The sequence below is a fragment of the Melanostigma gelatinosum genome, assembly GCF_949748355.1.
Source record: "Melanostigma gelatinosum genome assembly, chromosome: 11".
NCBI lineage: Eukaryota > Metazoa > Chordata > Actinopteri > Perciformes > Zoarcidae > Melanostigma > Melanostigma gelatinosum.
This window is the reverse complement of record NC_136644.1, coordinates 10,086,312-10,107,868: the sequence shown is the minus strand read 5'-3', so window position 1 is coordinate 10,107,868 and position 21,557 is coordinate 10,086,312. Positions and strand designations below refer to the sequence as shown.

The following is a 21,557-nucleotide window of genomic DNA, read 5'->3' as shown; positions in this document are numbered from 1 at the left end:
CAACCAAGGTATATATATATATCCGTATCCTGTCAGATGTACATAGAATATGAAATCTTTTTAGGCCACGAAGGCTTTGATTATTATAGAGTTTGCGTGGCCCCACATCATTATACAATATATGAAGGAATCAGAATGCACGAAACACTTTGCAAACTATTTCCTTTGTGTTTACTGCAACACAGTAACACTTGAGCTCAGGTCTGCTGTTTATTGAGAAGTAAGAAAGTCCATTTGTGTTGTTGCAGCAGTGGCACACAATTCGACTCTATTACACACAATACCATAACATTGTGCAATGATTTACAGTGCGTTATGTTAAAATATGCTAACCTTTGCAGACAGTAAAAATATGAAGTCTTTGGGGGAGGGGGGGGGGGGGGAGTGATGACTAAGATTTGTCATCTGTCAAAAATAGCAATTAAAATAACAGAAATATGAACACACAGCACTGTGACGAACAGAACAGATTCTCTGTCCACTAAGCTGGCCTCATGCTGAGGAAATGGGAATGTGGATACAATCTTATTCATTACTCATTTTCATTCATAACTGATCATCATAATGCTGTGTAAGGGGCCTGCTGCTTCTTGGAGGCACTGTTTGCTCTAAACATGCATCTCTGTCCTTCATACATGCTCCTCACTGATCTCAGTGCAGCACAGATGAACCACGAGCACTTCAGCCTCATACATGGATTCAATCGACGGAACTTAACCTGCAGCCTGTGTTGCCATGGTGATGTACACTGTTTCAAAGTGAGTCATCGGTGTCGTAATGAAGGCCAGTTTGGGGCCCAAACTGAGCCCCACGTGAGTTTGGTCCCACCGACGGACTTTGCTGATGTGCTGGTGGATGTGACACTGGATGTGACTAGTAGAGAAACATGGCCGACCAGAGAGCAAAGGCTTCCTGACGTCACCATCTGTTACTAAGGAGATGTCACTCGACACTTTTCTTTCTTACTGAGTCAGTGGGGACTGTTCAAGTTACACATTCAATTCTATGTTCTATATCTCTCTTGTCTTCTGAGCAGTCAAAGGGCTGTATACTATTCACACTCATATAAACTCGTATTCACAGTCTTCAGCCAGGAGTTCAGTATCAGTAGAGACAGAGATTCATAGATCTATACTTAGATTGGCCATCTTAATTATACTGTAATGGTTGAATGAGCATGCACTTAATCTATCTTAATGCACATAGTACCCATAGTCACACAATCCCAGCGGGGAGCTGTCTAGTATTACCTTGGCTGAGTGCAGGAGCTACAGTGCAGTAATCCAGCCTAAAACACAGGCAAACTATTTCCCTGATAATCCCTGATGCATTTACATCAGCCTGATTTATGTGGACGTGGAAAAATAATATTATTACCCAAACTGTTCATTGTCCACATCCATCAAGAGTTTACCGTGACTGGCTTTCTGGTTCAAGCATGACGTCGGGTACTTATTGTAGTTGCTGTGTAACAATGAACTAGCTTTGTTTGGGCTTTTCCTCCAAACACAGAGGTTCAGATAACTTGTTTCAAACCTGTCTGATCTCACTGCTTTTGTTGGAGGCAAAAGTACAAAAACAGAGAAATTTGACTTAGAACTGCTTCCGTCCAGTTTTGACTCACAATCCGTGAGACAGTTTAGATTTTCTAGTTTTGTCATAGAGCTCCTGATTGTGTAACTCTGAGTTTGGTTAATTAAAGACCCTCGTAACAGCTGATCTGACTCCGTCTTTGTGCTGCCACTGTTTTCCTGTTACCGCTCTCTTCATACCGGTTCTATTCTCATGGGAGTGTCCATATCCAGTTCATGTGAGATGAAGTGATTTCAGTCGTAGCGGTGAGACAGTGTTAGCGGAGCACCTCGTCACATCCCCTCACTGTCCCACCAAGAAGACAAGCAGAGGATCAGTGTAGCAGAAGTAGTGAGTGGTGTGTCACACTCTAACCATGCACAAACGATTCCCTCCTCTTCCGCTGAAGGATGCACTCGAGATATGTGTGTATGCGTGCACGTGCGAGCACATCTGTGTGTGCGTTTGTATTGTGCATTGTGTGCACGTGCTGCGCCGGGAAGGCAAAAAGCGGGAGTCCTTAAATGTCACATTACTCAGCACGGTAACTACGCTCACGACATGCGATGTGTCAGCCCGCATCACCATCGCCCACTGAGCATGTGCAGAACAGGCCCCCAGCCCTCCACGTGCGCTCGGAATATGCACGAGATGTAGACAGGGTGAGCTCGTACAGATCCCCGAGGGTGGGAGATGCAACTTTAATCGCCTTTTTGTTTGTTTGTTTTGCTGAGCGCCGTCCTCCTCCTGGCTGTTGTTGTTGTTGTCCTCAGTCTTTGCTCTTCGTTGTCCCAGCGCCATTAAGTTTTCACGGGATTCACGAAAGCCTTTTGTTTGTAGACAAATCCCCAAAGTCCCAGTGGAACAGACGTTAGAGCGTCTGTAGCTTCTGTACTGTGACATCTTTCACAACGAAACAGAGTTTTTGAGCATTAAACAGTTACAAGAGGGATTTAAATCAAATCCTTCATATTTGATTGGACAGCAAACAAAGTGGGCGGGTTTATAGTTCAGCACAATATGGAGCTACAGAGGACCGCCGGCAAAACTTAGCTGGTTGTTTTGTGTCGTCCGGTGGACATTTATCTGCTGCACTGCCCGCGCTGCAGAGACGCAGAGCCGGCTGAAAGTCAGCAATGTTTCTCTGGAATGAATTAGACCTCAGCCACATTGTTTTGGAAATGGAAACAGCATTTTTGTCCACTGATATCCAAACACACATCTCGCCCTGTCTCTTCATATTGCTCTGTTAGCTGCCACCATCCACAGTTTTATATGGCCGCTGTGCCTTACTAGTCGCTCCAAAGCCTCATTTGATTGGATTATTCTTTCTAACCGCCTCTAAGTGCACCGTACCAGGAGATAACGACGCTCTAACTTCCGTTTCACTGGGACTCTAACTTCAACCCCCACCGTGTAATTACAGCCCAACATCATTCAGGAGATATTTTCTGTGTTTTTAATTGAGGGAAACACACAGTGACGACACACACACACACACACGGAAAAAAAACATTTCCCACTGCGCATAATTACCCAGAAGTGTAAGATGCATTCATGATGGGCTGGAAAGTTTCCAGTTGCTGTTAGTACAATGAGAGAGAGCAGAGGGAGATGTGTTGCAGAGCCATTGTGCCTCACACCAGAGCGTGTTAGCAGGACTTCATTATTGGCATATTCACCTGTTGTTCAGCCACAGACCTGCGAATACAGTTTCACTGTTTAGAACTGTCCCCTTGTTGAATTCCATCAACTTATTGAGGGATTCAGTGCATTTCTGTGACCGTCTGACATACAGTGATTATTCTTTAGGACTGATTCTGGCTCAGTCCAACCTCTTTTCATGATTTTATTATAATTAATAAAAATGATGGCCAAGACTACCAAATGAAGACAGAGTGTTGATGTGTCCTTGAGCAAGACACTGAGCCGCTCTGATGAGCAGGTTGCCACCGTACACGACGTGTATATGAATGTGTGAATGTCGGCATGTGCTGTAAAGCCTTTGAGTGCTCGGTAGACTAGAGAAGCACCGTATACATATACACACAGTCCATTCACATTTCCATTCAAAACATGAAGTAGGAATGTTTTTAACCTCTTAACCTGATATGCCCTCGAACACAACGTCTGATCACTGAACAGCAAAGGGAAGACATGAGTCACAGTTGAGGCTGTGTAAAGTGAAGTTCATGTTTGAGTATTGGTCGTAGAATGGTGAGGCCTACACCGTTGGGATCTGTGGATTCTCCGCTTTTATAATGACATATCGTTTGTGTGGGTAGCATGAAGTAGCAAAATCGCTAGCACTGATATGCTTGCATGCACCGTTAGCGTGTTTTTGCTGCATGCTCATTCAGTTGCTTGGTGTGCAGGATGACATGTTTAACATATCCTTATATGGTGTTTGTTGCATGATGCCCCCGGACTGCTCGGGTTATTAAGTTTTAATATCTTTTCAGCAGAGAAAGTAACCATTTAGATTCCCAATGTGTGATCAGTTTATCCAAATAATGGCAGATAGGGGGGGATGGAATAAGGAACAACGGTTTTATTTACAACCACGAAAAGCAAGCCTTGACCAATCAGATTTGAGTATGTACTGTACATTCTTAGTCTGGGACACCCCTACATGAAATGACGTGCTTTTTACTGTATGCTGTTGATTTTAATGAGGACACTTGGCCTCCTTGGCTGAAAACGAGCTTTGCCTTGACTTAGTGTTGACATATTGTGTAACAGTATATTGATGAGTTTTATCATCTCTTCACTGACTAGGAGAGCACTCCATCTCCTATTAGTTGCTGTCCATTAACTGTCCATTCTGCATTCCTGTTAAACGTCCGTAGCCTTTAGGGCCTGAAGTCCAATCAAGGCTCCTCTGGCTGAGCTGCATTAATGATGGGATGCTACTGGTCAACTGTAGCCACACAGTTCATGAAGGAGTCAGTAACTGTGACTTAAACAGCTCATGCCAATCAGTTAATTCGAGCACAACGTTTTGTGCACACACAGCTTTCTTCAGCAAAAAGGAATTATTACCGACATGGCCATTATTATTCAGAACTGAGCTATTGTCTCCAAATAAAGCGGTTCAACTTCTTTATAATGTGCCCCCCCCCCCGTCAGAACACATTGTAGCAGTAAACTTAGTGAGGACAAAGTTATCCTGACCAATGGAAATAATGTCAGAAGGGTGAAAATAAGACTGGTGAAATGCAGTGGAACTGTCCTTTAAGGCGATGGGGATGTTCACCAGTGTGATCTGAACCAGGAAGTCTAATCCGTCTTTCATTGATAGAGACAAACTGTCTTTGTGGGGACTCACCTGCAGACCCAATAGTGTCAGATCATGGTGTGTTTGTACTGCTGTCTGTTTATCACACACACACACACACACACACACACACACACACACACACACACACACACACACACACACACACACACACACACACACACACACACACACACACACACACACACACACACACAGTGCACTCCAAATGAGGGACTGCCATCCAAATCTCCAAATGCATCATCATCTTACCCCCCAATGCCATATCCAGCCAGCGGTGCCTGTCTGTTTCCATGACAACGGCCTGAAAGTATTATGTCATCAGTGAAAAGGGAGTAGGGAAGAATTTTGCATTCATGCAAACACACACGCTTGCATTCTCTCACTGTGTGTGTGTTTTGCTCTTGTTTCAACAACACACACACACTAAGTCCCCCCCCCCCCCCCCCCCCCCCCCCATTCTTCAGAGCTTACGAGGCCTTGCCTTGTGTTACCTAACACTCCCGGGCTCACCCCGAGGAGAGGTGACATCATCAGCAGTCATCTTAGTCCTTCAACCCGAGAACCAACGCAGCTCTGAGTCCCCTAGGGCAGACTATGAAAAGAAACAAGCTGGTGCTGTCCCTGACTGTGTGGCGGGTTGAAGCCGGGACAGAAAGACTTGGAAATCTGCATAGCTCATAGTCAGCAAACCTGGGAAGTACGCAGCTTGCAACTTTCTCCAAATGTGGAGATTATGGCTTTGTAAAGTCCAGAATTAATGACTGTAAAGCCTCCTTCACAGACATTGAAAAGTCACTTTCACAAAGCGTGTGTCCTAAAAAAGAGTGCTTACTTCAGTCAAACACCAGCAGGAGAAATGAAGGGATGGAATGATGGAGCAACTTTCTAACTCGACAGGCTCGCGGTGCGGAGGCATACGGACAAGGAGAGCAACTTAAAAAAGCTAGTCCAACTAGCTGAGAAAAGACACACTCTGAAATAGGCATCACACGAGACAATCAATGAACAAATACAAGAGTATCTGTGTCGGGAGTCTCTCACCACTCTCCTAACAAATATGAAAAGCAAGGCAAAACACGATGCGATCACTGTGGAGGGAACTCGCGATTGTGCCAGCCATGAACAGCTGGCTTTGTCTGTACGATGGGTTTCATCCGACTATGATGTCCACAAGTCTTCATAGGAATGTATGCCTGTCCTAATACCCATGTAGGATCAGACATGAGCAATGACCAGGTGCTCCTCACAGCATTAGCATGCTCCCCCGGCTCCGCTGATAGACCCATGAGTCGGATAACGAAGGTGGCCACAATTGCGGGCATGCTGGCAGCACAGGGACGAGTCACCATCTTCTCCGGCTGTATTTGACGGTGCCCACATAAAACGTAACCGCCTCGGTCAGTCGAAAACATTCACTCAACAATGTCCGAGCGACGCCTCATTTATCTTCTCCTCCTCCACATCCACAAAGACTTGGCCTGGACCTCCAAAAACTGCTCTGCAGCTGAGGGAAGACCACTGTTGAATAACTTTATTAGGCCTACTGTAACAGCTCAGCCAGCGTTGGTCATAGACCCCCCAGTTTGAGTGGCACTTTGAACTTTTACAAAGGCCACTTTATCTTTTCAATATCGTGTTGTAAATAATATGATGAAATTATATTATTATAATGTACTTTCTTATATATGTTACATACAATATTAAAGGCTATTTTACGATATATTATACTGAATATATTATTATATGTACATATATTATTATAGGCTATATTATAATACATTACTATACTGAAGAATTAGCCTAACCTTGAGGTTTCATGCGAGCAGAGTTAGGAAATAAACAGAACTCTTCCTGTTTGTTGTGAAATACATTACCTGAATCGTTGTCTCTTTTCTCTTCCCCTTCTTCTCTTAATTAGACACAACCAGGTGTCGTGCTGCTGCAACTTTATTTCTTAATTGGATGCTTACAGCAACAGGCAAAATCTATTCAGCTCCTGCAAGCAACGGACACGTTTTTAAAAGTTCACTTGAAGCGGTTCTCGTCATGTGAAGTGATTTGACCGTGTGTGTGTGTGTTGTCCATTTCAGGACTATGGACAGCGTCGCCCCCGCCGCCAGGCTATAGGTGTTTCTATGAGGAACAGTCTTAAAGTAATAGTAACTGATGCTGATATATACATATATGTGTATATATATATATCTACATATATATGTAGATATATATATCCCTCATAGTAGCTTTGGGGCAAAAGATACCACTCACACAACCTTTGGTCTCTTTATAGTCATTTAGTGTCTCTTTTCAGTCATTTTGTGGGTCTTTGTGGTCGTTTTGTGTCTCTTATTAGTCTTTTTGTGTCTCTTTGTTTTGTGTCTCTTTGTAGTCTTTCGTCTCTTTGTAGTTGTTTTGTGTCCCTTTTCTACACATTTGCCCCTGAATGAATCCATCATCACCCATGTCAGTGCGGTCTGAAGAGAGCTACATCACACCGAGTGAGTGGGCCTGCGTTGTGCTTTGCTCTCATTTGCCGGGATATGAAGTGAGCAACCGGATATTACTTGTGATTATTTTGCATGTAAAACTAAAATATGCAGCAGTCAGCGGTTTCAGCCTTCTTGCTTCTCATGGCCAGAGATGAGCAAGGCAGAAGGACTGGGCAGACTGGTGAAGGGGGCTTCCTGCCTCTACATTATATATTTAAAAAGCAGAGACAGCAGGAAATCCCCGAAGACTCTCCAGCATTACTCCACCTTCTCACCCCGCATCTCTGTGATGGTTGTAAATAAATGTGAAAGATGGAGGGAGTGAGGGCACGTGAGGTAAAGACGACGAGAGGGTGTATCCACTGGGAATAGTACAGTAGATGAGTAAGGGAGAGCTCCAGGCCAACAGCTAGAACACCCACTGTATGCATGATGTGCATTTCCCTCTCTATAAGTACACCCACACACTCGTTCAGGGTGTGTGTTACGCTATAAGACGACATGGGGATCTGTAACCTCACGACTAGCCAGCCGACAGAAGATTCATCACCAACTCTGACTGTTAGCTTGCTGTCTTTTACCACCTGCGTGACAAAACAGAAGTTTCTTTGGTTTGAACCCGGGAGCATTCATGGTCTCTCTGCAGTGAAGGTGGCTCTGCCTCCCCAGTCATAGCGATGGTCAGCATACATACAGTACGTGTTCAGATCAGAGGGGGTCATTACTTTGGTGTCATGCTCCTGACCCGACTTGTGTGACCATCTCTTCTGCTTTGCTACGTTTACACACAGAAAAGTGTTCTGTGCTCCCGTGGGTCAACATCACTAAAATGTCGAGGATGCTAACAAGGCGGGAAGAGAAGAAAAAGGGTTTTTCAGTTTCAGCGACCACATTGGGTGTCTTCTACAATGACACAGTGGAAGAGATGACACCAGACACGCCGTATCCCTTATCAGAGAAAACAAGCACGCAAACGTTCATTCCATCACATCGTTACAAACGAGACAAATGCAGACGCCTTCAGTGTATGGTCCCAGTGAGTAACCAACACTGGGACCATTGGGACGCCATCTTGGAACACAGCATCCGAGGCTGAGCATGATGCCGTTGTCAGTTCCAGCTCACTTATTGTATCTGTTGACGATGACATCTGTGATAAAGGTGAAGGTAACATGACTCAACTCTTTTGTTAGTGAGAAGAATGAAGTGTAGCAGTGAGATGAAAGATATTCCACCTAATCTAGCACACCGTGCTGCTGACAGACATTATACAGACAAATATTAAACCAGTTTGAGGAGGATGAACAGGATGCAAAAGAGATTTTCACAGCGGTTGTCGTGGTGAAGCCTCAAGGAAAAGCAAAGGTGTGGCTCAGAGCTCCAGCAGGACAAAAACAAGCCGAACAGAAGTCCTGCTCCATCTCCATTCAGAGCCCTCAGTGGCTTCCAAATCTGCCTGGTAAATTAGACGGGCATGGGAAGGAGCAGGTAAGGTGGGCGAGCAGGGCGGGTGGTCAGCTACCAACAGGAGAATGAAGCAGACTGAGGCAGAATGTGTCCCCCATCAAGCTGAAGCCTGATTGCTGATTGATACATTGGCTGTTACTGATTGTGCAGTGATGAAGAGGAGGGAGAGAGGAAAACTCTCTAGCCTTATGTGTGTGTGTACAGTACTACAGCCAGCAGGGGTAGTTGGGGCCAGAGCACCATCAGCAGCTGGTATGGGTTCATCCCAGTGAACTTTACTTAAAACTGTGCTAATTACCAGACCAACCACTTAGCTTTCTCTCTTTCTTCCTATTCCTTCCTTTCTTATTGCTGAGCTGTCAGTTCAGGTTCAGGTTTCACTCTGGAAGTTTCCCCCTCAGCCCTCCTCTCTTAACTGGCCCCCATCACACTGAAATGGATCCCATCATACATCAAGGCACATGTGTGCTTTGTTTCCCCCAACCCCCAAACAGCATGCATGATGCACTGCATCAACCGCATCCCGGTGATGACGGCCACTCTTCCAGGTTAAGGCTGGCGGTCTATTGTTTTTGCCCACCTCTCTGCCACTTAAACACACTGCGCCTCAATGAGACACTCACTAGTGTTGCCATGGACTTTGTGTTCAGATAGAGACTTTACAGGCACCCGGGCTGGAGTTCTGATATCGATGAAAGCAATCAAAGTGGACGGATGTGAGTACGCACAACTGAGCGTGCCGTGCACTGTTTCTCTGCTCTGCAGACAAATTGTAAATGAACTTTGACAGACTTTGAAATCCTGAAAGGGCATTGTGATCTTCTATGTATCAGATTGATACCTACATTAGTCTGTGGCTCAGGGGACAGAGCGGTTCGATCTCTGGCTCCTACTGTCCACATGTCTAAGTGCCCTTGAGCTTTACAGCAGCCCACTGGTCCTGATGCTGACGATGAGGATGGGTTAAGTGCAGAGGTCGGATTTCATCTTTTTACTTGTTTATATATGACAATTGTAATCATGTTTTTACAGTGCTTGATGATAGTTTCCCATTCAGTAACGTTTTCAGGGTCAAAGCACAAAATGATGTTTGATGTTGGAAGTATTTTATGCAGATTTTTCAAACTCCTCCCAGAGGGTTTATTGGATTCCTGTCACATTTTGTTGGTACAACCCTCAATTAATGCAACGCTTAATTGTCAAGGAATAGTTGATACCTTGAATGATGATGTCATCGGTCATATCACAATAGCCATTTTAGGCTCTTTACAGGTATGGAACTTTTCAAACTCCTCCAAGAGATTCAACGGAAGCATCTCAAATTTACAAGCCCATATTGAGTCATAGTCATAGCACCACCTCCTGAGCACAGGAAGTCAACCTCATGTGGCAGAGATCATCACATAAGATGTACATGTTGTGATCTACACATGATGTACAGCGACATGATGTGAAATTAGTGTGTGTGTGTGTGTGTGTGTGTGTGTGTGTGTGTGTGTGTGTGTGTGTGTGTGTGTGTGTGTGTGTGTGTGTGTGTGTGCGTGTGTGCGTGTGTGTGTTCTCTAGGACCACATACTGGACACAGGAGGTGCTACAAAATATTGCAATGCATCATTTTCAGCGCCACGCACTCCACCCATGAAATAACATGTGAAGTCGTGCACGCGGTGTCTCACGGTGGCAGGAATTAGCAGCTGCATCGCCGGCGTCCTGCCGGTGCCCCAGCAATTCTTATTCAAAAAAGACAGAATCAGCATTACTGTCTCTGCTCTGTGAAGGCCTGAATCTGGATACTTGTGAGTGGTTATCAGCTCCAGTATGTGTGGAGTAGTTTGGACCTTTACATATACCTCCTGGCAGCTCAGAGAGGACAAGTCAGGATTGTCTTGTAGAACCTGAAAGCGCCCTCCCTATGCCTGGGTGTCTGGTATGAACATCTGTTTGAAGAGGATGAGTCACTCCTCAAATTCACCAGTGGCTAGTACTGTCGCCTCACAACAAGAGGGGCCCCGTGTCCGGGTTCTCCGACTTCTTCCCACAGTCCAAATACATGTAGCTTATGTTGGTTGACTCTAAATTGTCGATGTGAGTGTGAGTATAAGTCACCAATGTCAGCTGGGATCGGCTCCAGTAGATCCAATAGATGTGCCCGCCGCCATTTTCTGTCACCAGAGTGTCGGGTACACAGTGTGTGAGCTGCTCAAACCTCACTCAGGATTCAGCAGGGGACCATGGACGAGCAGCTTCCACGAGTGAACCGTGTGGAATAGAGTGTGCTCAGTCAACTGTCCCTACATGGTGGAAGGATTAAAGGAGAGTAAGAGTGTGTTGATGTATGTGTTCAAGTGTGTGGCCCCACTGGCGTTAATACAATCTCAGTCCAGCTTGTTTAAACTAGGAACCTCTGTGAAAAGCTGCATACATGTGTAACCCGGTCATACAGGAACCTCAGAGAACTGTGTGACTATGACACTGACTACTTCCTGCATTATTACTTGGCAGCCAATACAAAGGTGTGTGTGTGTGTCCAACTTTGAGTCTGTCTGTGAAGGAGGAATGGGCCCACCCAGTGTTTTATTTTTGTTCTCATTTCTGCTTCAGACAAGAAAAGAGCTGAAAAATGCCACGCACAAGCTTTGATGCTCATTACTGAGGAGTGTTTGTCCACATTAAGCCCCGATTCCTGTCACGAGAGCTGCTTGTTGTGTCTCTATGTTAAATACAGCAGACATTCGACACATCCAGCTGTGGCTGTGAGATGGCCGTCTGCTCCGCTGCTTCGGCCCCTCTGCGTCTTTTTACAGGCGTCTCTGCCTCGTGCTACAGGCTGAAGAAGTTCTAGCAGTGGAACACAGTGCAGAGGAGGACTGCAGCCGCTCGAACACAGCGAAGGTGCTGGAGATGCAAATAGGTCGACGTAGTACAAAACGGGGGAGAGTGGGAGAGAACAGTGGGAGTGAACTATTCTTTCTGCTCTCATTTCGCGAGGGAGGTTAGGCTGAAATAAGACCAAAGGTAGGTGGAATGATAAACTACTAACTTGGTTTGTTCATTCCCTTCTGGGTCGCCTCCCTGTCTCCTGAGTGGGCCTGAGGGATGCAGAAGACATCCTGCTCTCTGTAAGATGAGTCAGACCTTGTGTTTCCTTGTCTCCTGTCACGCTGTGGCCATCCTCGGGGGGCACGGCTGGAGAGACAGCGTTGGTCAGTTGGTCCACAGTCGAGGAGGGAGTCATGGAGGGGGGGGAGAATAACATTTTAAACCAAGCTCCGTCATTTCACATCTTTCTCTCCGTTTTCCCTCACACTCTCTCTGCGTGCCAACGTGTCCCTGAGTCTCACTCTCTGGATTCCCATGCAGAGAAGTGGGGTTTGCACCTCACACCACCCTCTCCATCTTACCCTGAATATCCCTCGCTCTATTTCTGCAGTGCTCTCTCTCACTTTGTCCTCGCTTTCTCCTCCTGTGCTCCCTTTTTCCATGTCCCTGGTCTCCTCTTCCTGCTCACACACAATCGGGGCACAGTCAAACTGTCACACACATTTGGGCAAGTTCACACTCTGCAGAAACACACACATATGTATACACACACACCCTGTTCTAACCCTACAATGTGTGTCTGTCTCTTCCAGCTCTGCACGAGTTCCCCACCGACCTGTTCACCAACAAAGAGAGAACAGAAGGAGCCGTGGCCCTACATGTCCTGTGTGTAAGTTTACCTCTTAAGTATTCAGCTCCGCAATTGACTTGACGGCGGCTTGACAATGGCATTAGTCCCGCCCCTGGCTCTGATTGGCTAATCATTAGTCCCCCTGCTGCACTTATTCGTCGATTACTTTTTAATTGTGAAACCGCTGTTTCATGTCCCGATGGCTGACGAATCAGTGGACTTAAACTGGAGTGGACATATTCCAGGTCTGTACCCAGACAAAAATACACCATCCTGCTGATACTAAAGTATCAAATGTGGATTAACACACTGCTGAAAATAGTCCTCACCTAATGCACTTATTTACTGCTGTTTGAGTAACATTTGCTCAAAATTACAGTGCCCTGCTGTTTTGGGAAATTACTGAATCGGGCTTGGAGTGCCGGTAGTAGGGATCCGGTGAAAGTTCTGGAGGGACTGTTGAAAGCCTGACTCAGGGTGGAACACGCCTACTATCAGACGCTGAACAATATACAGGCCTTCAGGGACAGATGGACTACTGGGAGCATTTTATGCTCAGTGGGTGCTGGTGGAGAGCTGGAGGTGAACTTCTGAACATATTGATCATTGTGATTGATTGTTGATTTGTTCTTTAATTTGGTTTTAATTTGGTCAATAAGCCCCTCTGCCGCCCCTCTTACAGGCAGAATGTTCCAGTACACGATGACCCATGTTGTGCAGTGCTGACGGTCTCTGGAGGGCAGACCGTAGTGAAAGCTCATCCAGCAGCGCGGCGTCTCAGGGGAACATAGCTGTGCATTAACAGAGCACTAGGAACTACAGAATGGACCGGGTTGCCACGATATTTCTGACATTATAGGCAATGTCACTGCTTACAGCGCGGCCACCCTCTGAGTTAGCCTTTTCCAGCAGCAGAGGGGCAAATGAAAGTAACCTTTTCTGGGATGCTTAATGCTTAATAACAAAAACCCCAAAGTACAGTACAGCATCACAAACAATTTTCCTAGGATGTCTAACCTTTAAAGTAATGTACTCTGTGTCATTTAACAGCAGGTGTTGCTGTACTTGGCTTTGTGGAGAGAACAGCGTCTACATTTTTAAAATGAGAATGGGCCATCGTCCACATGTGTGACATGAATATATCCACGTATAGATACGACCTCAACAAGGTTTGGAACGTTGTAGGAAGTGAGCCAGAGCAAAGGCTAAATGAGAGCAGTCTCCTCGACCTTGCTTGTTAATAATGTATTGATACACAATCTTTTATTGTACAAACTATTATGTAATCCCGACATCCCTATTTGAATTATTCAGTCTCAGTTTCATAACCGTGACAATTAAAGAAGCTACAATATCTATGGTGTCCTGATTCCAGGTCTAGTCACGTAACACGTGTGTGCGCGCTGGTTTGTTTTGTGTGTTTGAGAGAGTCGTGCTACTCACCAAACATTTCAGAGGGAACCAACACTCCAGCCTTATATCTTCCAAAAAGGGCCTTAAATCAGCAGTGAGGGAGCATCTCAGTGTGGAAAAAAGTTTTTCTGACAATCGCGATCAGCCTATAGTCAGTAAAAATATGCAATCTGAAGATCGGCCTTGATGCTGTCTAGTCTGATAATAATACTTATACTATGTGTTCTGGACAGCAGAGTCGCTGCCCATCTTTCGGCGCAGGCTGAAAACTCACCTCTTCAAGAAGTACTACCCTGAGCCTTCCACTCAGCACTTATTGTATTGTATTAGTTTGTTGCACTTAAACCAGCTTAGCCTTTTATTTTTTACATGTAGGTGTCTCTCTCATAGTGAAGTCCCAACACTGCTATTTGATTTAGCTTGAAGACAGAAAAGTGAATAATAACAATTTGGGTTCCAGCTGAATTTTAATATTCCAGCTGTTGTTTCTTTGACAGCTGTACTGCCGAGCCCCTCCAACTCAGCTGGCATCATCACTTCTAAGAAAAGTTCTGCTCTCAAAAACCACAACTCCAGATTTAAGGCCTTCGGTGTCTGCATGCAACATTAAACATGCACACTCATTTACATATATGTTGCACACGTATTTCACTCCACATCCACCTCCAATCTGAATCAAGATCAAAGCCAGTTATCAGGGTTACCTGGGACCTTCGACCTTTTGCTTTCCATGAATTAACTAATCTTTATCTCAGTGAGTGATGACCTTGTACAAAAGGCACTGTTCTTCTTCACACACACACACACCACAAAGTGTGTGGCTCATTCTTGTGCAGCTCAGCTCACTCTCAGGAAACAGAAAAGCTCCTGGTGCAAAGTAAGATGTGACTCAAGAGGAAAAAGGAACAATGACTCTGTGTCATTCCTTTGAAAGACTTCATCATTACAAAGTGTGAAGATATTCATGCATTTCCTTTGTTCACACATTCCCTCGTCAGTCTGTCGTCACTACCTGCTGCCTTTGTCTCTTGATCATCGCTGTCTGTCTTCCATCTCCAGTCTGTCTCTGCTTCTCTGCATAATACACCAGGGAAAGAAGACATTAAAAATCTTTCAGTAGAGTATTTACAGCTTTCTACTCTTCATTTATACTTCCAAACTGTTTATTACTTCTTTTTTGGAAGTTTCAGGAAATGCATAAAAATACAAATCCAATGTTCATGCTGCAAACGAGAGCTGTAAAGCAACACAAGACAACTTCTTAAAGGGACAGTAGTGATGTTTAGAAGTGTGGTTGTGAGAGCTTCTTCTCGTAGTGTTATACTACAGTAGATGGAGTTTGGAGAAACAGACAGGAGTACCAGCTCCGGAGCAAAGCAATGTACTGCTGAGCACGGCGGCAGCATCAAAACCTGTTTTAGCCAAAATGCCAACATACTGCAGCCACCAGACTCCTTTGACAAAAACAGTAATTTCACCTCACAGAACACAGGAGCTGCTGGCCTACTGCTGCCTCCATCGGTTAGTTAGTTTGTGTTAGTGTGTGTGACCTGAACCAACTCCCTAAAACACCAAAGTAGATATAAGGGCTTCAGTTCCCTGTCACAAAGGGCTGTCTGACAGCAAGGTGACAATATTCTAAATATAGCGTCCATATTCATTCTATTAGGTGTCTAAAATATGTCCGCAGTAGTACATCGATTTGCTCCTGTGCTGGTACTCCTGTCTGTTCCTACAAACTCCATCTAGTGTAGTAAAACACTTTGGAGAAGACCCTCATACAACCACACTTCAACACATTACTACTGTCCCTTTAAACACCAACAAACCCATTGCTGGTAGGCTCCAACATTCAGATATATGTATAAAGGGAAAACTAAATCTTCACCTGAACGCTTCCATTGGTTGTATAAAATGAAAAAGAAAGCGATATGGATTTATAATATCATTTTGTGTCACATGTTCTTTCACTTGGTCCCATTCCAGGTAACAAGTCATGTTGCTTTTTGCAGTTTATTTCAGTCGCGCAACAAGAAAAAGCCATCATCATCCTTTTGTAATGCCAGCATGTTTAAATGCGAAAACTAACTTTGCTATTTAAAAATGTAAATAGTGTGGTCTCACAGTTATGTTATTCATGATGTCTTTATATGTCTGATTGCATTTGCATGGGATCAGATCTTTGTATCTTTAGCTTTTAATAACTTGAATCCCTGTCTTCATGTTTCATGGTAATTGACATCGAACTTTAATGTAGTAGTTAGAGCTTTCATCCAGAGTACACAGACATTCATTCAGATGAGACTAAACAGCAACATAAGACATGGGAGGTGGTAACCAGCATCACTTGTTCTTGCCCAATTACAAATATCAATGTACTTATATTCTGTACGGGTGGATTTATCATATCATATGTTTAAATGACAGCAGGCCACATGGTCATGCTTCACAGATCCCTGTAATATCTCTCTCTCTCTACAGACCATCTACATGTTCTGTGCCCTGGCCCTCGTCTGTGATGACTACTTCGTCCCCTCGCTGGACAAGTTGTGTGAGGTATGAATGTGAGGTTTTAAAGGTCCTATACACTTGATTTCAAATCTTAAATATGTATTCATAACATTAAATATTAAAGACTGAATAAGCCACTAAAAAGTTTGTAGTTACTATTTGATAAAGGGAAAGTAGTGATGTGTTGAAGTGTGCTGGGTTGAGATTCTTCATGGTCAGTGTTTCACTACAGCAGATGGAACATGTTCTGCTGTGGACGTATTTTAGACACCACAAAGAATCAATATCAGTTTAAGTGTAAAGTATATTTATATATCGATATATTTCCAAAGCTCACAACATCACAACTATCCCTTCAATAGATCGACAGTCCAGAACTCAGCTAATCTACTTCATCAGGGCCGTGTGAGTGCGAGTAATGACGATAATATACCGCTATGTGTCAAACATGAGAAAATACAGACACATGACATCAGTCACAAAACATACATGTACTTTTATCACCGTTCTCTTCTTTTCTCCCAGGCATTCTTCAAGTAACTGAATACTTAACTGTTGATATGTATGTTGTGTATCTAAATGTATTCATGTTTATGTCTTCATAAACAAGGTGTTGCTGGCTCCCCAAGTTGAAAAAAAATAGAAATATGTTTTAATGGACAAATCCAGTTTCCTTCTTCCCGACTGACTCACCGTCAGGTTTTGACATTGAATGATGAAATCCCAGGTTCACAGTGTGCTGACACAGTGGGACATACGCAAGCTTCAGTAGATCAGTATGATCGGCCAAAGGCTCAGGGTTAGAGGTTAGAGGTTAGAGGTTAGGCATTTCTAATCGCAGCTGTTGTTTCATGTTAAAATACCAGGTTGTTGTTTTATTTGTCTCTTGCAGCGTCTCCAACTCAGCGAGGACGTAGCAGGTGCTACCTTCATGGCCGCTGGCAGCTCGGCTCCTGAGCTCTTCACATCCATCATAGGTATTCACCACAGTGACCTCCTCCGTTCTAACTGAAACACATGCAACAACACTGGCGCTGCATCAGGGAGGTAGCATGCATGTCTTTTACATGGTTTTAGGGATACTGAATCCCACCAGAATCACATTAACCACTGAGCCTCTCTTTAAAAAGGTTGCTCTGATGTCCTTCACCATCCATTGTTTGTTCAGGAAATCTCTTTTACAGCAGAAATCACATTCATACAGACCAGAAGAATATACAACAATAACAACAATACAAAAAATAACATGTTGAGATTCACTTAAAGCGATCAACACATACGTCTAATTTCGATATCTCTTCTAATATGAAAAAACAAAAAACTATTTTACCAACCTCATTATTGATCTGAGGAGGGATTCACATTCCTGTGAGTGTGTGTGATGACAAATGGATTTGAATTTTAAAAGAGAAGTGAGGAAGAGTGCTAACTTGCCTGGCAATGCCCTATAGGTAGGCAGTGTCCATTCCACATTGTGCTGTAGTTCACAGCAGTGAGCTCTAAAACGTAGAGAGCTGTGGTTGATGGTGTCGAGTAGTGTCAGTGTAGTGCAAATACATTATACCACCCGAATCTAGGACTTCTTTGTGAGCTCAAGCACATGTGTTTTGATTGAGAGCTCCTCATCTAGCCCAGATATTAGTAATCTGTGACACGTTCAATACTTCCTTGACCTTGTAAATAGCATGTATGTGAGTCATTTAGAACCAATTTGATGGAATTCTGCACACAGTCAGATGCACATTGAAGATGTGACACATCTTGCTCCACAGATGCAGCATTTGCATAAAGAATGGTATCATCTGCATAAAAATGTGCTTTGCTGTTGTCTACTGATGCACACATCACAAATATATACAAACAACAATGGGCCTGAAATTAAACATTGTGGCAAACCATTTGTAATCTTAGAACCTCAGTCTCTACCAAATATTCAGAATTTCAACCAATTTACTGCCAGCTTGTATTTGACACTGTTTACACTGTTGTATTTTATGAAACAGTTCTGGATGTGTGTGTAAGCAACAATGTTGCATCAAGGGAGAGAAGAGGAGAGGGAGAGAGAGCTCCATGACCAACATGGCATTCCTACACGTGACATCTGTTTGTCAGCACTGCAACTGGAAATGTCAAGTAGTGTACAACACATCATGTGTGCTCTCTATGGAGTCCTGATGCTGCGTGTGTGTGTGTGTGTGCGTGTGCGTGTGCATGCTGGCTCATTCTCTCCTCAGGGGTGTTCATAACCAAAGGTGACGTGGGTGTTGGGACCATCGTGGGTTCAGCTGTCTTCAACATCCTCTGCATCATCGGTGTGTGTGGCTTCTTCGCCGGCCAGGTATGATGTCACCGCAGCGGCACACTGCAGCAGCTGATCCTCACACTGACCTGGTGGCATTTCACACAGAGCAACCAACAGTCTAATGTCACCTTTAAATATTCAGACACATACACACAAAGTGGGAGAAAGTACTCGTGTATATGTTTCTGCAGAAGGAAGCCGGACACACTCACGCACACTCAGTGTTGATTTATACATGTATGAGTCCATGAGCCCGACTGCACCAAAATACATCTTCAGAGGAAATCTGCTTCATGTGTAAACCCCATAATGTAGATTTTATTCATATATTTCATGCTGTTTTCAACCTTTTGCTTGTGTCATGTTTTCATGAGCGTGAGTCAGATTTGTCTTATATTTCATGTGACTTTCTCAAAGAACAAATCTTAGGATTAAAACGTGCTGAATACTCATTGGAAACTTTTCATTTGATGATCTCTTCTTGTATTCCGCCATGTGCTCGACGGGCTTGACCAGCCACGTGAACAATATCCCATCCGTCTGTCGTTTGCATCTTTTTTTCATGCTTTGCATCCTCAACGCTGTGTGTTGCGCGAGATACAGAGATAACGTAACGCAGTGCAGCCTCTCTCTGATGCTATCGGACATGCCGGGGACATGGAAATGATCGGAGTGCAAGGATAAGCTCTCTGCTCCGTAGAGTGTACGCACTGGACCTCAAACAGTGTTGCACGGTGCATTACGTAATCACAGGGAGATAATGAGAGGCGGAACGGGGCCTCACCTATGTTTGTTACCATTAGCTGGCTGATCGTAGCAGGTTCCCTCTACAAAGCAGGATGATTCAGGGAAACAGAGTACAAGCAAACATTTTCAAATCTCTGTTATGCTCTAAACGTTGCTCCGCCTCGCAGCGGCAAACCATTCCACAGCTGGGAGTGGCTCATTGAAGATGTGACCTCTGACCCTCCACTTACGTGTGAGCTCTGTGTGGGAGAGTGTTACAGCGTGAGTCACTGCGCCGTGGGCTCCTGTATTGTGTCTTTGTAGGATGGTAACTTGTGATTCCTGTGTTTACATCAGCATGGTAATGATATCAGAGGCGTTTCTGTGTCACAGAGCTGCATGAACTCCAGCGAGGATAAGTGTTGCTAGTAAAGTGTTTGAATTAAAGCTGCATATACTGTATATATATATTCGTATCTCTTTTTTCCTTGCAGGCAGTGAAGCTCTCTCACTGGGCTCTACTCCGAGATTCTACCTTTTACACCTTTTCTATCACGGCCCTCATTGTGGTAAGAGCTTAGATACTCACACGCAACAGAACAGGATTCAGATTGTGCCGACTGCAGAAATACTTACGATGAAGCATTAAAGGCCTGTTTATGGTTTGAATACCCAGCATGCCTTTCATCAACTGTTAATGTGGACTTGTGTGCAGAGTGTGTCTGCTTGTATAAACGTAGTCTGTGTGGAGAATCATGAGAATGAAGCTGTGTGTGGTTTTTCAGGATGCATCTGTTCACACAAGACAAGAGACAAATCACGTCCACTCAATGAGCTCAGTGCGCAAACTACAGAAACACCACATGGTGTCCCACAGTGTAACTCACAAAGACAATGTCACACATATAATGACATGGGTCACTTTGCAAAACGAAAACATTTACATTTGACACTTCATGTGTATTCTGCTGACAATACTTTGGTACTTTTACTCGAGTAAAATGCAGCTTTCTTTTTGTCAAATCTGATTGGCTTCTGTGTTCCTTCATATGTCACCATGGTGATCTGTGGCAGTGAGTCACAGTGTGATCCATGACTTCAGGATGTCACAGAGCAAAATAAAATAAAACCCAATGAATCCCGTCCGTCTGAGCTCTGTATCGGTCACGTCCTCTGGTGGAGTAGATGCTTCACTGCCTCCACCTAATGTCCTTTTGTGTCCTCTTGCCTCTTTAGTTCATCTACGATGAGAAGGTGTGCTGGTGAGTAATCATATTATCTCTCTCCCTGTTTGTGTGTGTGTGTGTGTGTGTGTGTGTGTGTATATATATACACACACATGGTGAATGACCAAACATGTTGCTGACCTTGTGTCTGTGTGCAGGTGGGAGTCTCTTGTCCTGATTCTCATGTATGCAGTCTACATCCTCATCATGAAGTGAGTGTCATCATCAGGAACGGCTGAGGCCTTCAGTTGACTGATTAGTTGCCTTTAGCTTGTTAAAAGTTGTGGCCTCGTCTTCATCGTTTGTCATTGCCAGGTTCAACGGCAGGGCGCATCGCTACTTTGACCGTCGAAACAGGAGCTCTGTGAATCTGTCCAACGGGCTGACAGGCAGCACTGATCTGGAGGATAGCATCACGTGTGACGCTACTGCAGTCCTGCTCACGAAAGGTAGCCCCATCTGCTCTGCTTCTGAGCCGATCCTCTCCGCGCTCTGACATTTACAGAACTATAAAGGCATCTATTTGTGTTCAGCTCCGGGATACGACAGTAAGGATGACTTAGTGGACTGTGTTCTGTCTGCTTGTCCAAGGATGATTGACAGCATAGATCCTCAGCGTGCTGCCGAGCCGGTGTCTCCTAAACTAACTCTGAGTCTCGCTCTGAGAGTGTGTAGATGAGTCAAAATTCACTTGAGTAAAATGACCACCTGCCCCTCAGTAACACCGGAGCCATGAGGATTCACCTGCATGTGGTTCTGCTAACCGTGCAGATGGATGTGTCTGCCTGTAAATCCTCCTCGTGATTCCCTACCAGAGATGCCTTTGGCTACGCCATGTTTTTATTTACGGTCTGCATCAGTCTGTTTGGCCACTAGAAGGATC

General features: G+C 44.5%; 1 protein-coding gene across 1 annotated transcript in view; it reads left to right on the top strand.

The window, feature by feature from the left end:
* The window catches only part of slc24a3 (solute carrier family 24 member 3), a 36,490-nt gene that overhangs the window by 8,632 nt on the left and 6,301 nt on the right, over positions 1-21,557 (top strand). The window contains exons 3-10 of the mRNA XM_079278684.1: positions 12,459-12,535; positions 16,391-16,465; positions 17,313-17,397; positions 18,655-18,758; positions 19,943-20,017; positions 20,685-20,710; positions 20,833-20,886; positions 20,990-21,123. Coding sequence (XP_079134810.1) covers positions 12,459-12,535; positions 16,391-16,465; positions 17,313-17,397; positions 18,655-18,758; positions 19,943-20,017; positions 20,685-20,710; positions 20,833-20,886; positions 20,990-21,123 — 630 coding nt within the window. The remainder of the gene's footprint in view (positions 1-12,458; positions 12,536-16,390; positions 16,466-17,312; positions 17,398-18,654; positions 18,759-19,942; positions 20,018-20,684; positions 20,711-20,832; positions 20,887-20,989; positions 21,124-21,557) is intronic.